At 44.3% G+C, this 17935-nt stretch overlaps 1 protein-coding gene across 1 annotated transcript in view; it reads right to left on the reverse strand.

Moving 5' to 3' along the window:
• Positions 1 to 17935, reverse strand: part of ANKH (ANKH inorganic pyrophosphate transport regulator) — a 166883-nt gene that overhangs the window by 30707 nt on the left and 118241 nt on the right. The window contains exons 5-8 of the mRNA XM_037799538.1: positions 14902 to 15072; positions 12987 to 13121; positions 10741 to 10833; positions 6999 to 7094 (exon numbers count right to left, since the gene is read on the reverse strand). Of these exons, the coding sequence (XP_037655466.1) occupies positions 6999 to 7094; positions 10741 to 10833; positions 12987 to 13121; positions 14902 to 15072 (495 nt within the window). The remainder of the gene's footprint in view (positions 1 to 6998; positions 7095 to 10740; positions 10834 to 12986; positions 13122 to 14901; positions 15073 to 17935) is intronic.

Genomic DNA, 17935 nt, shown 5'->3' on the forward strand with positions numbered 1-17935 from the left:
CGCCACCTGCTGGTTAGTTAGAGAAAGTGTACTCCACGAAGCTGTAGATCTGATAAATTAGAGATAAGGACTTCAACTGGTCTACAAACCCTAAAAGAACCCTATCAAGTTCAGCAAATGCCACGAGGCCAAAAACAACAGAAAATTATAAAGCATATGAAAAAACCAGACGATATGGATAACCCAAGCCCAAGCACCCAAATCAAAAGACCAGAAGAGACACACCACCTAGAGCAGCTACTCAAAGAACTAAAGATGAACAATGAGACCATAGTACGGGATATGAAGGAAATCAAGAAGACCCTAGAAGAGCATAAAGAAGACATTGCAAGACTAAATAAAAAAATGGATGAGCTTATGGAAATTAAAGAAACTGTTGACCAAATTAAAAAGATTCTGGACACTCATAGTACAAGACTAGAGGAAGTTGAACAACGAATCAGTGACCTGGAAGATGACAGAATGGAAAATGAAAGCATAAAAGAAAGAATGGGGAAAAAAATTGAAAAACTCGAAATGGACCTCAGGGATATGATAGATAATATGAAACGTCCGAATATAAGACTCATTGGTGTCCCAGAAGGGGAAGAAAAGGGTAAAGGTCTAGGAAGAGTATTCAAAGAAATTGTTGGGGAAAACTTCCCAAATCTTCTAAACAACATAAATACACAAACCATAAATGCTCAGCGAACTCCAAATAGAATAAATCCAAAAAAACCCACTCCGAGACATATACTGATCACACTGTCAAACATAGAAGAGAAGGAGCAAGTTCTGAAAGCAGCAAGAGAAAAGCAATTCACCACATACAAAGGAAACAGCATAAGACTAACTAGTGACTACTCAGCAGCCACCATGGAGGCGAGAAGGCAGTGGCACGATATATTTAAAATTCTGAGTGAGAGGAATTTCCAGCCAAGAATACTTTATCCAGCAAAGCTCTCCTTCAAATTTGAGGGAGAGCTTAAATTTTTCACAGACAAAGAAATGCTGAGAGAATTTGCTAACAAGAGACCTGCCCTACTGGAGATACTAAAGGGAGCCCTACAGACAGAGAAACAAAGACAGGACAGAGAGACCTGGAGAAAGGTTCAGTACTAAAGAGATTCGGTATGGGTACAATAAAGGATATTAATAGAGAGAGGGAAAAATATGGCAAACATAATCCAAAGGATAAGATGGCCGATTCAAGAAATGCCTTCACGGTTTTAACGTTGAATGTAAATGGATTAAACTCCCCAATCAAAAGATATAGATTCGCAGAATGGATCAAAAAAAATGAACCATCAATATGTTGCATACAAGAGACTCATCTTAGACACAGGGACACAAAGAAACTGAAAGTGAAAGGATGGAAAAAAATATTTCATGCAAGCTACAGCCAAAAGAAAGCAGGTTGTAGCAATATTAATCTCAGATAAAATAGACTTCAAATGCAGGGATGTTTTGAGAGACAAAGAAGGCCACTACATACTAATAAAAGGGGCAATTCAGCAAGAAGAAATAACAATCGTAAATGTCTATGCACCCAATCAAGGTGCCACAAAATACATGAGAGAAACATTGGCAAAACTAAAGGAAGCAATTGATGTTTCCACAATAATTGTGGGAGACTTCAACACATCACTCTCTCCTATAGATAGATCAACCAGACAGAAGACCAATAAGGAAATTGAAAACCTAAACAATCTGATAAATGAATTAGATTTAACAGACATCTACAGGACATTACATCCCAAATCACCAGGATACACATACTTTTCTAGTGCTCACGGAACTTTCTCCAGAATAGATCATATGCTGGGACATAAAACAAGCCTCAATAAATTTAAAAAGATTGAAATTATTCAAAGCACATTCTCTGACCACAATGGAATACAATTAGAAGTCAATAACCATCAGAGACTTAGAAAATTCACAAATACCTGGAGGTTAAACAACACACTCCTAAACAATCAGTGGGTTAAAGAAGAAATAGCAAGAGAAATTGCTAAATATATAGAGACGAATGAAAATGAGAACACAACATACCAAAACCTATGGGATGCAGCAAAAGCAGTGCTAAGGGGGAAATTTATAGCACTAAACGCATATATTAAAAAGGAAGAAAGAGCCAAAATCAAAGAACTAATGGATCAACTGAAGAAGCTAGAAAATGAACAGCAAACCAATCCTAAACCAAGTACAAGAAAAGAAATAACAAGGATTAAAGCAGAAATAAATGACATAGAGAACAAAAAAACAATAGAAAGGATAAACATCACCAAAAGTTGGTTCTTTGAGAAGATCAACAAGATTGACAAGCCCCTAGCTAGACTGACAAAATCAAAAAGAGAGAAGACCCATATAAACAAAATAATGAATGAAAAAGGTGACATAACTGCAGATCCTGAAGAAATTAAAAAAATTATAAGAGGATATTATGAACAACTGTATGGCAACAAACTGGATAATGTAGAAGAAATGGACAATTTCCTGGAAACATATGAACAACCTAGACTGACCAGAGAAGAAATAGAAGACCTCAACCAACCCATCACAAGCAAAGAGATCCAATCAGTCATCAAAAATCTTCCCACAAATAAATGCCCAGGGCCAGATGGCTTCACAGGGGAATTCTACCAAACTTTCCAGAAAGAACTGACACCAATCTTACTCAAACTCTTTCAAAACATTGAAAAAATGGAACACTACCTAACTCATTTTATGAAGCTAACATCAATCTAATACCAAAACCAGGCAAAGATGCTACAAAAAGGAAAACTACCGGCCAATCTCCCTAATGAATATAGATGCAAAAATCCTCAACAAAATACTTGCAAATCGAATCCAAAGACACATTAAAAAATCATACACCATGACCAAGTGGGGTTCATTCCAGGCATGCAAGGATGGTTCAACATAAGAAAACAATCAATGTATTACAACACATTAAAAACTCGAAAGGGAAAAATCAATTGATCATCTCAATAGATGCTGAAAAAGCATTTGACAAAATCCAACATCCCTTTTTGATAAAAACACTTCAAAAGGTAGGAATTGAAGGAAACTTCCTCAACATGATAAAGAACATATATGAAAAACCCACAGCCAGCATAGTACTCAATGGTGAGAGACTGAAAGCCTTCCCTCTAAGATCAGGAACAAGACAAGGATGCCCGCTGTCACCACTGTTATTCAACATTGTGCTGGAAGTGCTAGCCAGGGCAATCCGGCAAGACAAAGAAATAAAAGGCATCCAAATTGGAAAAGAAGAAGTAAAACTGTCATTGTTTGCAGATGATATGATCTTATATCTAGAAAACCCTGAGAAATCGACGATACACCTACTAGAGCTAATAAACAAATTTAGCAAAGTAGCAGGATACAAGATTAATGCACATAAGTCAGTAATGTTTCTATATGCTAGAAATGAACAAACTGAAGAGACACTCAAGAAAAAGATACCATTTTCAATAGCAACTAAAAAATCAAGTACCTAGGAATCAACTTAACCAAAGATGTAAAAGACCTATACAAAGAAAACTACATAACTCTACTAAAAGAAATAGAAGGGGACCTTAAAAGATGGAAAAATATTCCATGTTCATGGATAGGAAGGCTAAATGTCATTAAGATGTCAATTCTACCCAAACTCATCTACAGATTCAATGCAATCCCAATCAAAATTCCAACAACCTACTTTGCAGACTTGGAAAAGCTAGTTATCAAATTTATTTGGAAAGGGAAGATGCCTCGAATTGCTAAAGACACTCTAAAAAGAAAAACGAAGTGGGAGGACTTACACTCCCTGACTTTGAAGCTTATTATAAAGCCACAGTTGCCAAAACAGCATGGTACTGGCACAAAGATAGACATATAGATCAATGGAATCGAATTGAGAATTCAGAGATAGACCCTCAGATCTATGGCCGACTGATCTTTGATAAGGCCCCCAAAGTCACCGAACTGAGCCATAATGGTCTTTTCAACAAATGGGGCTGGGAGAGTTGGATATCCATATCCAAAAGAATGAAAGAGGACCCCTACCTCACCCCCTACACAAAAATTAACTCAAAATGGACCAAAGATCTCAATATAAAAGAAAGTACCATAAAACTCCTAGAAGATAATGTAGGAAAACATCTTCAAGACCTTGTATTAGGAGGCCACTTCCTAGACTTTACACCCAAAGCACAAGCAACAAAAGAGAAAATAGATAAATGGGAACTCCTCAAGCTTAGAAGTTTCTGCACCTCAAAGGAATTTCTCAAAAAGGTAAAGAGGCAGCCAACTCAATGGGAAAAAATTTTTGGAAACCATGTATCTGACAAAAGACTGATATCTTGCATATACAAAGAAATCCTACAACTCAATGACAATAGTACAGACAGCCCAATTATAAAATGGGCAAAAGATATGAAAAGACAGTTCTCTGAAGAGGAAATACAAATGGCCAAGAAACACATGAAAAAATGTTCAGCTTCACTAGCTATTAGAGAGATGCAAATTAAGACCACAATGAGATACCATCTAACACCGGTTAGAATGGCTGCCATTAAACAAACAGGAAACTACAAATGCTGGAGGGGATGTGGAGAAATTGGAACTCATATTCATTGTTGGTGGGACTGTATAATGGTTCAGCCACTCTGGAAGTCAGTCTGGCAGTTCCTTAGAAAACTAGATATAGAGCTACCATTCGATCCAGCGATTGCACTTCTCGGTATATACCCGGAAGATCGGAAAGCAGTGACACGAACAGATATCTGCACGCCAATGTTCATAGCAGCATTATTCACAATTGCCAAGAGATGGAAACAACCCAAATGTCCTTCAACAGATGAGTGGATAAATAAAATGTGGTATATACACACGATGGAATACTACGCGGCAGTAAGAAGGAACGATCTGGTGAAACATATGACAACATGGATGAACCTTGAAGACATAATGCTGAGCGAAATAAGCCAGGCACAAAAAGAGAAATATTATATGCTACCACTAATGTGAACTTTGAAAAATGTAAAACAAATGGTTTATAATGTAGAATGTAGGGGAACTAGCAGTAGAGAGCAATTAAGGAAGGGGGAACAATAATCCAAGAAGAACAGATAAGCTATTTAACGTTCTGGGGATGCCCAGAAATGACTATGGTCTGTTAATTTCTGATGGATGTAGTAGGAACAAGTTCACTGAAATGTAGCTATATTATGTAACTTTCTTGGGGTAAAGTAGGAACATGTTGGAAGTTAAGCAGTTATCTTAGGTTAGTTGTCTTTTTCTTACTCCCTTGTTATGGTCTCTTTGAAATGTTCTTTTATTGTATGTTTGTTTTCTTTTTAACTTTTTTTTTCATACAGTTGATTTAAAAAAGAAGGGAAAGTTAAAAAAAAAAAAAAAAAAGATGTAGTGCCCCCTTGAGGAGCCTGTGGAGAATGCAGGGGTATTTGCCTACTCCACCTCCATGGTTGCTAACATGACCACAGACATAGGGGACTGGTGGTTTGATGGGTTGAGCCCTCTACCATAAGTTTTACCCTTGGGAAGACGGTTGCTGCAAAGGAGAGGCTAGGCCTCCCTGTATTTGTGCCTAAGAGTCTCCTCCTGAATGCCTCTTTGTTGCTCAGATGTGGCCCTCTCTCTCTGGCTAAGCCAACTTGAAAGGTGAAATCACTGCCCTCCCCCCTACGTGGGATCAGACACCCAGGGAAGTGAATCTCCCTGGCAACGTGGAATATGACTCCCGGGGAGGAATGTAGACCCGGCATCGTGGGATGGAGAACATCTTCTTGACCAAAAGGGGGATGTGAAAGGAAATGAAATAAGCTTCAGTGGCAGAGAGACTCCAAAACGAGCCGAGAGATCACTCTGGTGGGCACTCTTACGCACACTTTAGACAACCTTTTTTAGGTTCTAAAGAATTGGGGTAGCTGGTGGTGGATACCTGAAACTATTAAACTACAACCCAGAACCCATGAATCTCGAAGACAGTTGTATAAAAATGTAGCTTATGAGGGGTGACAGTGGGATTGGGAATGCCATAAGGACCAAACTCCACTTTGTCTAGTTTATGGATGGATGTGTAGAAAAGTAGGGGAAGCAAACAAACAGACAAAGGTACCCAGTGTTCTTTTTTACTTCAATTGCTCTTTTTCACTCTAATTATTATTCTTGTTATTTTTGTGTGTGTGCTAATGAAGGTGTCAGGGATTGATTTAGGTGATGAATGTACAACTATGTAATGCTACTGTAAACAATCGAAAGTACAATTTGTTTTGTATGACTGCGTGGTATGTGAATATATCTCAATAAAATGATGATTTAAAAAAAAAAAAGTAGTAGGGCTTAATTTTAGTTTTAAATAATCTTGTATTATATACCTTTAGATCATAAACCATGCAAATACTTTCTCCATGTTTTTCTGAACATTGTCTTATACATCTGCATTTGATAAAGGAAGGGCAGAGATTGTTTATTTAAGGTTGCCCATCGAGTCTTGTCATCGACGCCTGTCCACAGCTGTATCCTCAGCAGCTGGCACAAGGCTTGGGGTCCACTGGGTACTAGATAAGCACTTGCTGAATGATGAATAAATAAGATGGATACATCAGCATAAATGTAATTAGGCAAGGAACATTTTACTGGGGAAATGGAAAAAAACAGCAACTGCAATTGGAAAAGGGACAGGGATGGTTTTAAAGTTGACTTTGGCGGTTTAAAAATGGGCAGGAAATTATTCAACAAGACATAAGTGTTCACAAAATTAAAGGCAAAGTCTGCCTTTCTTCAGAGTTTAGGAAGTCCTGAGCAACCCCAGAAGTAGATCCTTTACTTCTCAATTCACTGACCTCCTTGAACAACAATTGCTCATATTTCGGGAAGAAAATATTTGGAAGAGGTTGATAATTAATCTATGATAGCATCCTATTATTTAGCACAAGTTGGCTCCCCTTAAGATGGCAAGTCCCCCTTCCCAGCAGAAGAAAAAAGAGACCCACAAAAGGCTCTCTGCTTACCGTCAGTGATAAGGCCATGCAGACGAAGGTGAACTTCTTGATGTGCGCGGCTGTGACTGTGTTGCTTGTGCCTGCCAGTTTATTGCTGGGATTATTCTGGGGGAAGAAAAGGACCATGGTGACGAGGCTCTGGCTCACCCCTGGCTGACCACGTGCGCATCCTGAGTGTCTCAGGCTGTGCTCAAGTATGGATTTCAAATGACAGCTTGGAGGTCAACTGCCACTTAAAGTCTCTCACAGACAGCGATCAGGTTTCTGTATGTGAACATTAACAAGAGGGAGTTCTGGACACGGACCCACAGGGTAGCTGCAGTCGGCCCCTTCCCATCAGGGCTGGGCTGCGCACCGTGCCTGGGCCGGGCCCTGCTCCACGGCAGGCTCTCGCCTGGCAGGTCCAGTGTCCGGCCACCAGGTCATCTCCTTCAATGCCACAGCCCTGCTCAGGGAACTTCGGGGGCCCTCTCCCTTCAAGCTGACACAGACTCGCATTGCCGGCTGTTATGTCTTCATCCATATCCCAGGCCCTGCCACAAGGAACTTTTTGCTCTTCCCTTAACCCTCCTTGTGTTTTCATTTTTCTCTGCTTTGGGTCCTGCTTCCTCCTGTAGGATCTTCTGACTATCGAAAACACCCCTCCCTTTAAGACCCGTCTCAGGGCCTATCTGTCCCTCAAAGCCTCTCTGATCTCTTACCCACAAACCAACTCCTGACTCCCCTTCCTATAATACCAGGAGACCCTGGGCCTCTCTTCAGGGGGGTCTCTGCTCTGTCCTGCAGGCAGTGGGGCTCCTGCCCAAAGCCCCCATGGGCTGCACGAGGCTGTGCCCTCTGAGATAAATGTCTTTTATTCCCATCTCTTTAGCTCCCGCAGGACTTGGCGCACACAATCTTTCTTAGGGAGAGAATGTGCTCAAAAGCATTTGTAAAACTGAATTTTAAGCAAATAATGCAGATGGCCTGGAAGTCCTCTTAAATTTTGCTAAACCTGAGGCTTGTGGAGGCTAGCCCCAAATCAGAACGAGGGCCTGGCCTCTTAGCCAGGAAAAACAGCCGAGAAAAATACCCCGGCTTCATTAGGGGTCCAATTAGTCCCAGAGCTGACAAACAAAAACAAACCCAGAACACCTGGTCCCACACCCAGCCTAACGAAAGATGCACACACAGAGCTATTATATGTTCCACTTGGAAAACAGCATTTGATTTTCCTTCACTGTGGCGGCTAAGGAAATCCCTTCCCCTTACTGATGCAACCACTGGGTGATTTTACGTTTTCGTCATTCTGCTCTCTGAAACTTATCTGCTTTTCTCAATGACAGACAGCTGCCACAGCAAAGGAAAAGTCACATGGGGCAGGACAGCTTTATCTCCATCTCACCCTGGGAATCCGTGATAGAGGTGAGGCTGCTGGTGAAGTGAGAGTCAGACTGCCTGGGTGAGTTGAAAACGTGCTAGAGCTCCTGCGGGGGCAAGTCTACTTTTTTAAAAAAACAAATATTTCTGTAAATATGGTTGAAATAAATGAGAGTGCATTATTAGATTAGTGTCTGTGTTTCATTTTGTTTGCCCAATGTGCTTAAAAATAAACTCCCTCACAGATGGTAACTGAAAATTAAAGAGAACTTTCATTAGTGGAAGCTTATCTCAGTTCATAGTTAGCTAGAACCACCCTAAGTTATGCGAGAAATTTTAAATCTTCTATTCTGGAGCCCACAAAGAGGCTAGGGATTTCAACTGTCAATGCAGCAAATTCTGGAAGTCCACACAGAGGTGTCTAAAATTTTGGTGAATGGTTGGCACTCACATAATGGCTTGGTGCAGCTCCCTGGAATGCCTGGAAACAATGGGTGGGGTTTACAAGGCGTCTGAGTAACTGAGTTGCTGGCTGGGAGCTTGCTAGTTAAAGGGATTTTTTCATAACTCCTAACTTATGTGATCCTGAATAAAACAAGTTTTTTCTTGGATGCTTCCACTGACACTGTACAGTGTTGCATTAAGTTTTATTATTTTGTGGTGGCCAAAACCAAGTTCAGGTGAGACTTCCACAGTCAGGAGGTTCTAACACTTTAGTATCTCCTATTCTCATCAAGCATTATTACTTAATCTTATTCTCCAAGAGTTGGAACTGACATTTAGCAAGAAGGCCTACATGCATTTTAGTTTTCTAGGCTTTTCTTCTATAGGTATGCTCCTTAAAAGGGGAAAACAATTGCTTCTCTGAGTAGACTGAATTAAAGCCACTCAAACACAGAGCGTCAGCTCTCTACTGAACGTGACTCAGGCTCAAAGGTCTGGGAAGCAGGCATCAAGCCCAGGAGAGGCTCCGAATCCTGACAACTGTCCACTGGCTGTCCGCAGCGCCCGTGGGCCCTAACCGAGAGGCGGAGAGGACGGCTCACCTTGGGCTAGACAGTGGGACCCCGAGAGTGTCTGAGGAGCGTTAGTGTCCACAGCTGAGCAGTGGGGTGTGGGGACAGGGGAGGGAGGTGATGTGTGACCACAGTGGTGTGTGCGTGGGTGTCTGAGTGTGAACACTCACACGAGCTTGCACTAACAGGGAAATGCTGCCTGGGACCACAGAAAGTGGAGGGGGGCGCTGAGTGTCAGGGGTGTGGTTCCAGGCCCGATTCCCCAGCCCCACCACAGCCCCTCAGTGGCGACTGGGGATGCCGTTGGGTCCGGGGAAGCTGGGAGGGGGGAGTCAGAAACCTCCCCGGGGCTCCCTCCCAGACATGCCCGTGGCGGGGTATGGGGAGAGCCCTCCTATCCTGCAGCCTGTGGCCTGGTCTGGCTTAGGGCAGCCTCTCCCAGGGTTTCCAGGGTCCACGGGGAGTTGGGGGCCAGGAGGAAGGAACCCCACATTGCCCCTTCTCTCAGCCGTCTGCTGGGGACCCCCAAGAAGAGGCTTCTCTCCTCACCTCACTGGGCTCTTGGTGGGAGAAGATAAAGTGATATCCGAACTGCTCTGAGCTGGCTCTATAGAAGTTCAAGGCAAAGGAATCGCTATTAATACTACAAGTGGCAGGTTGTTTGCGTCTTGCCTATTTTGGGGAGTAGAACATTGTATGATATCTGTGCTTGGTGTGCTCTGCCAGTTGTTCAGTTTAGGAAAAAAAGGCTACAGGCTCAAATAGTTCAGACCTGATTAAACATACAATTGTGAAATGGCAGGGCTCCGCGCCCCAGGGTGCTGTGTCAGGAGGGTGGTGTGGGGGACACAGAAGTCTGCCTGCAGAGGCTGCAGCTGGAGTGAGCGTGGCATCAAAACAAATGGGGCCCAAGCCTCCCTGCACACGCCATGGCAGGGTGCGCGTGTGAGCAGAGAGCTCACGCACCCGACCTTGCGTCTGTACTGCTGGGGGCCCTTGCACCGTCACCAGCTGGTGGGAGGGCACAAAAGAGTAGTTTAACTACCAAATCAAACCACAGAAACAAAATCTGATACATTTAAAACTTTTTGAGAGTTCATCGTCCTTCCTGCAAACACAATCTCAAAAGGACTAACCTAAAAGCGGTAATAGGACTATCAATTTGGAAATGAATTATAGGATCAGCATCAAGTTGGATTACAATGGCCTGTGTTACTTTCTCAGGCAAATATTCCACGATTATCATCAGCCTCCCCAGCAGCATATTAACCTAACAATAGGGAAGTGGCATTGAAATTCATAAAGTGTTGCAAAGAGATTGTGTATGTCAAACAGAAAATTTAAAAAGTGTGTTCTAGATGTCACACGGTTCTCACCTTGTCAAAAGCAGGATAGACAGCGCGGATCTCCGTCAACCAGCCATAGGGCATGTGACCCACAGGGTACGTGGCTGTCAAAATTGCCACCGCCTGCAATGGAAGAGTCGGCAGAGTTAGCGTAGACACCAGCAGTAATCTCCAGGAGCTGCCGTTCGCCATGCACAGAGTGACTGCGCGGGTGTGCTCGAGCTAACAGATCTCCACTCTGGTGACAAGTGTGGGCCAGCCACAGAGGGCCCGGCGGGGGCTGGGACTGACAGGGCTCCGAGGCCCGGCCTAGGCTGCCTGCAGGTGCTCTGCCATGGTGCTGGGAGTGGGAGGTGGGAAAAGGAGGCTGCGTCTTGTTTCACGCTAGCCAAGGAGAAACGGGCTCAGCGAGCTGCCTCAAGAAGCCAACGTTCACACCCAGGTCCACCTGACTCCAAGATCTTTGCTCTTTCCACTGAGCAAGACCAAACCCTCCTGTGCAGCCTGATTCTTGAGTCTGGAAGTGAGACTCCGGGCGCCCCCACTCTTTGGACGGCCTCCGCTCGGTGCCCACACCTCCGTTCCGGCCTCGGAGGGTAACGGTACCCATTTTTCCATGCCTTGGTGGTACTCCCCTTGCAACTCAACTCACTGCCAACCAGTTTAATCAGTATAGACCGGTTTTGATTTTTAATTGAAGGAAAGTAAATATTTCTCACAGGAGACTATCAACGATTTTCCATGAAAATGAGAGCTTCTTTTCTTTATACACATGAAGAAGAAAAACTGAAACACAGTATCTAAACCTACATTTTGGCAGAGTTCAACTCTCTACCTGGCTAGCAGAGGAGGAATGCAGCCTTCATGTCTTTTAATTAACACAACAGCCATGCCCAGCGGTGCCAGGAACACGAGGTAAGTGCCCAGTGGTGGGAAGAAACTTGCTGGGGTGCTGCGCTGGGGTGGACAGAAAAGAGCCCTGGGAGCTGGCAGAGCTGGACTTGGACCTTCATCACTCACTGGCCTCCCAGGATCCCCCATCCTCAGGGGACAGTGAGAATAATTAGAACACTCCATCTCCAGGGTTGTTGGGGAGTCAACGAAATATACCCACATGCCTGCCACAAAAGTCCACGATCAATGCCACTTGTATCCTACATAACGTGTGTCTATGCCCTTGAGATCAATTTGGAAATGGCTCTAATACATAATCCTGCCTAGGTTTCTTCTTTTTTTATACTACTTGAAGGGAAGAGGGAGTCCTAGCACACAGGTGATGGGGGTTAGATGCTTTTTACTGGACAGCTTTAATGGATGTTTTCAAGTAAATTAGCTCTGTGCCACGGAAGCCACCCAAGATGACACTCATCATTGGATAAATGAAATCCAGGAACAAACCAAGGCAAGGATAAGCACTCTGCCTTTGATTTTCATGCTTCTCCTTCCAAGCCAACGTGAACTGCTTCCTGGGACATGGCAACTGGCAGGACAGTGCTCATGGAGACAGGCTGACAGTGCACCCCAGGCTCCCAGAAAGCAATGCGGAAACACAAGGGCACAAGGAGCAGCCACCAGCCATCCTTAAGGATCGGCATTTCCGGAGACAGATCAGTTCTCCAGAGTGCCATGCAGGAGGAAACAAATGAAGTAATTCTACTTGTTCATACCCCACTTGAAGTGGGGAAAAATCATTCCACTCTTTCTTTGGCGTAGCTGCCAGTTTTCAAATAAATGTCTTGAGTTCTGAGTGGTTAAAGAGAATATCCTTATTTGGATGATAGTAGATTGCTAACGAGCACAGGAGGCCAGGATTGGTTGGGTGGTATATGCAGGAGAAAGAAGAGGGTCAACTGGCTCAAAATGGGCCTTCACTCTCTGGATATTTCTACTCATCTGCTACAGCTGGCCAAGGCCATCGTCCTCAGCAATGATGGGGAAGTGGACATGCTGAGCACATGGGAAAATGGCGGGGCCATTGGGTGGGAGTTGGAAATTCTTGATTCCAACATCTTCCCATTCCGCAGAGTCCTATACAGTAAATGAGAAGGATGGACTAGATGTTTACTTCCATAATCACAATCTAAAATTAAATGATAGGTCACTGAATGAGATTCTTGTGGCTTCCTAGTGTGAATATGGGACAATTTAATATTGTGGAAGTGACTTAAGCTCTCAGATGAATTTGAAACAAATTTTTAAAGCTCCGTCCTCCCTCCCCCCATGCCACAAGCTTCTCAAAGAGACTCCAAGTGCCCCCATCCCAGGAAGCGCCCTACCTCCGTGGCTGCAGAGCTGCCGCCAAGGTCACGGGAAACAAAGAGGTTGACGATAGGCCTACTGATTCTCTGCGTGGCCAAGATCAGGGCCAGGGGCCACCAGAAGCTCAGCATCTTTCTGATTGTTGCGTCCCCCTGCAACAAGAAATGGAGATAAAAGTCCACTAAAAGCTGGAAGCAGAATAGCAAAAAAATTCAGAGCCCAAGCCTTTCTTTTTTCTGTCACTCACCACTCAATTCACTATGCTTAAAAATAACGTAAGGAAAGCTTCTACAACAAGTCAAGTTGAATTAAAATAAAACATACACTTTTTATTAGAAACTAGCTTAGATAGTAGGCAAGTTCCTGTGTAATCAAAACACACATTTAAGCTTGATGGATCCAAACCACTATTTTTCCATGCAAAGCATCTCCAACTAAGGCAGAACTCAATTCCATGGCCTAAGAAATAGATTTGAAATTAAGTCTTTCTTTAAATCATCAGACTGGCTAGAAGCCATGTCAGTAAGAGGGAACTCTTAGAAATAAAAAAATACTACAATTTATTTTGGGAATCACTGAGCTCCCATAAATGTGCCTCATTATTTGGGCATATGTAAATCTATACAGCGGTTTAACTCTCAAAGCTCTAACAGAACTCACAGAAACTGTCCAGAAACATATGCAAAATAAAAGCACAGTAAAGGAAAAGTGATTTTTTAAGAACTCTACAATAAAAATTTGATATCTTTAAATCTTGGAACTTATGCAACTTTGGCTTTGATTCTTCATGAAAGTAAGAAGTATACCATTGAACCGTTGCAGCCATTTTAGGTTTTATCCTTTGCTTTTGGCTGAATGCTGAGAAATGAGAAATGGATTGTTGTCAGTATGAATTTGATGTGGTCGTCTTGGTTGACAGAAGCAACCAGGTAGGATTTTATTGATGGTCTGACCACAGATTGAGGTAAGTGGTCAATACAATCACTGTATTGGCATGATGAGAGTAACATGTAATCAAGGTGGGACCAAGGGGTAGAGTGTGATGAATTATTTAGGGCTGTACATAATCATACATACCTTTTGTATAGCTAGATAGAAATAAATCCATATGATATCAATATCTATTGGTAGACAAAATTAGCAGACATGTCAATCAGGTATTGTTTATATTTAGGATGAAAAGCATGCTTTGGTCACTTATGTAAGATTATGTCTTGCTTGTGACTCTCTATTTATCTTCTGTGTCCCAGGTCAAAGTCCACCTCCTCCAGTGAGGCTTCTTAGACTACTCCAGCCTAAATCAATATCTCCCTTCTCTCAACTTTAGCAGCACTTGTAGTCTCATTGCACTTACTGTGCTGTCTTGGATTCATTTCTAAATATTGTTTCTGTTTTGGACTTGTCTGCCAAATGGGACTTAGAGCTGTGTGAAGGTAGAGGCCATGTCTTAATTTTTCTGCGTTCTCCAACGGTCCCTAATGCTCTGCATGGCCCACAGAGCGCACCCGTATAAGAGATTGTGACTGGCCAGTATAGAAAGTATAAACTAAGCCTGGATCCCTGCTGTGAAATTAAAAATATGTAAAACGTGAATTCAAAGGTACCATGGGTCCTAACCTCTTTGTTGACTACAGAATAACTACTTTTGATGCTTGAGAGGAGAGAGAACATAAATGTTGCTTCTATTCCTGGCCTCACACAATTTGCTGTGCCTCGGTCTCTTTGCATCAAGATAAGGAGGCTGGATAAAGACCTCTAAGATCTCTTCCATGTCTACAACTCATTAATTCTCCACTCATCCTTCCCTGAGGACACTACTTGGCATGACATCCCAGAGTATATGCTTATAATACTGGTTCTTCATTTTACCTAGAAGTAGAATAAAATTTTATTCCACTGTGAATATACAGACGGGCTGACGTCAAGACGTACCCCCAGCTCCGGTCCACTTCTGTCAGGTATGATGCCGTGAATGTTCCGGTAGTAACCCAGGCACAGGGTGGTGCAGCGGACGAGTGCGCCCATGTACAAGGAAAGGATCGGAATGAGGAGAGGCTCTCTGCATTCCAGGTGACTGTGAAGCAAAATGGCTACAAAAACGACCTGCGATGGGGAAAGAAGAGAAGTCAACAAGGAGAAGATAGACCAACAAACAGAAGCCCAGTCCTGGCCAGATCAGACAGATAGCTGAGCAAACTCCTCAACTTTGATGCAAAGAGAACCAAAACTTGGGCCACGACTCAGTGTTGCTCTCATACAATTCAGGTTCAGACATTTGGGATTCATAGGAAGAGCAAAACTGATCATTTTGATATATCCACTACTGAGATTGTTTAAAGGTGACTGCACATCTGCTTAAGGTTACTACTAAAACATATCTAGAAATTCTCGCCTCCCCCCAGAAATGTAGTAGAGCATTTCTCTCTCAAGGCTGGTAAACTGAGGTGCACATGCTATCCACACATGAAGACTTAAGTTGCCTTACATAAAGAAAACACAGTACTGATCGATAACAAGATACAGAAAAATGGACATTAACATATATAAGGTGGAATTCACTAACTAAAAAAGTAGAATAGGTTAAAATAACTGGAGTCAGGAGAGATTTAAATATTAATAAGGTGCCAATCTTGATTGATTGAACAATAGACTGTAAAGCAAACTTAATGTATTAACTCCCAGTCCTGTGGAAATTGCAGACCCAGCCCAGGCTCTGCCCAGAGTCCTCCCGGGAGCTACACATCTGTCTGACCACTGAGGCACACACAGTGCCACGGCGAGGTAATGGGGGAGAATATTCCGAGCCAGGTCGACGTTAATGGCCGAATATCCACAGAAGAGTCGCATTCAGACTGTAAGACCATGGGGTGATCTTGACTAAAGGAAGATTATTCTGATCATTCCATCAAGAATCAGTGATGATAAAAGTTTAAAAAGAAGCTGGTGAGTGAGCAGGATTCACTGCATTGGTACATTCCATTCCCACAGGGCACGGAAGAGAGAAATAAAGGTATGAGATAGGGAAGGTGATTTGCTCACAGCACACAGTGATGCTGGTGCCCGGAAACGGGGCTGACCGCGTTGGCGGCGTCCGTGGGGGAGAGCGGAGGACGGGGGGCTGCTTTGCTGCCTGCAGCACAGGTGAAGTGAGCAGACCCCATCAGGCGGGACCCCCACTCACAGAGGACGCAGGGCTCAAGGATGGAAACACAGGTGCGTGACTGTCCCTGCTTGTTGCTTGCAAGCAGAACAGCTGTGATGTCTCAACTGAGAGATGCAAAGACCAGTCAGGGGAAGCCTTGCTAAGGGCATGGTTGTTTTGCAAACAGAAGACTGAGATTTTTGTGATGTGGCCAAGGTGCCCATGTATTTACCTAAATAATTGAAGCCTCTTAGGTACTCTGCTTTTTGTCTGCATGCCCCGAGTCAATAGGTCAGCAAGCTTAACATGGAACACATACAGAACACATGTGGAAAGCTGAGATGATTATGTTTACAGACTGAATTCATGAAGATCAACACTTCTCCACCAAGTCCAGGAAGGCTCCCTGGAGCGACGGCATCAGAGGAGGGCTATGCAAGACAGAGCAGAGGCCCGACGAGAAGCACCAAGGAGGAGGATATAGAAGGAAGGGAAAGGAAGACACCGGCAGGAAAGGACTAAGTGTGGGGACGACCAGAAGACGGCCTGCAGAGCAGAGGGGGCCACAGTGGAAGGGAGGTGGGTGTGAGGACAGGCCAGGCCAGCAGTGCTCCCAAGACCAAAGTGAGATTCTGCCACCTTCTCCCTGCGTCTCTAATAGTAACCTGATAGATGACGTGCTGCCCAGCAGGTAAAGGGTGACAGATCACACACCCTCACTGTGGACTGTATCATGTATCAATTTAAAATAACACTTGGGTCTTCTGAATTTCAATCCGGAGTTAAAATTTTGATGCGATACTGCTGTCAAAAATATGTCAGCTTTTTTTTTTTTCCTGAGGGGTCTCAGAGGTGAGGATTCTCCCGATGAGAGCCTGGGTGCAGGCCCAAGCCCAGGTGCTGGGGTTACAGGGATAAATAAAGCCATTTCAGACTCAGCTCCCCTGGGGCTGGCAGTCTAGTGGAGGAGGCAGAAGTGTGAACCCAACGATGATGCCGGGGGAGGGGGGGGGTCCATTTACAAACTGGGAAGAACCCTGGGAAGGGAAGAGGATGGCACTGTAGCAGCCAGGCAGCGGGGCGACGGAGGCTGCTTGTGGAGGGGCAGGGGGTTCCATGGGGGCCCCAAAGGGGAGAAGATGGAGGCAGATGCCACTGTCTTTGTCTTGATGCAGCCACAAGCTAAGGACACCAAGGGTTGTTGGCAGCCACTGACAGCTGGGAGAGAGGCCTAGAGCACACCCCTCAGGGCTTCCAGAAGAACCAACCCTGCTGACACCTTGATTTTGACCTTCAGGCTCCGGAACTGTGAAATTTATGCTCTTTTAAGCCACCAAGTGTGTGGTAATTTGTTAGAGCAACTGGAGGGAACACAGAGGATGTCTGAGCTGAGCCCCAGGGCGGGTCCTGGAGCGACAGGGAGTGTTGGAGCTGGTGGGCAGCTGGGGAGTTAGGGCACAGCGTTTGCCCCAGGCAGGAAGAGCAGCACCTGCAGGGCCCAGTGGGAGGGGCTGCGCCGGGCAGGAGGCGATGGCCTGTGTGCAGAGAGCAAGAGCTGCTGGGAGAGGGTCCCTGGAGAGGGAGAAGGGCCTGCGGGTCCTCAGGAAGGACCAGGGGAATTTGGCTTCTAACTTCAAGAACCCCCAGAAGGTACGTTTAAATCAGAGGGTGGGGTGGCCATTATTTCACTGTGAAAAGCTAACTCTGGCTGCAGGGGTATGGAAGGGGAGGGTCAGAGAGGACAGAGGCTCTGGGTGGACAAAGTGATCCCCTGGAGCCGAGGAGGGCAGCAGGGAGGGGAAGAGGTGGCAGGTGAAAGAGCGG

This window comes from Choloepus didactylus, chromosome 11 (assembly GCF_015220235.1).
Source record: "Choloepus didactylus isolate mChoDid1 chromosome 11, mChoDid1.pri, whole genome shotgun sequence".
Taxonomy (NCBI): Eukaryota; Metazoa; Chordata; class Mammalia; order Pilosa; family Megalonychidae; genus Choloepus; species Choloepus didactylus.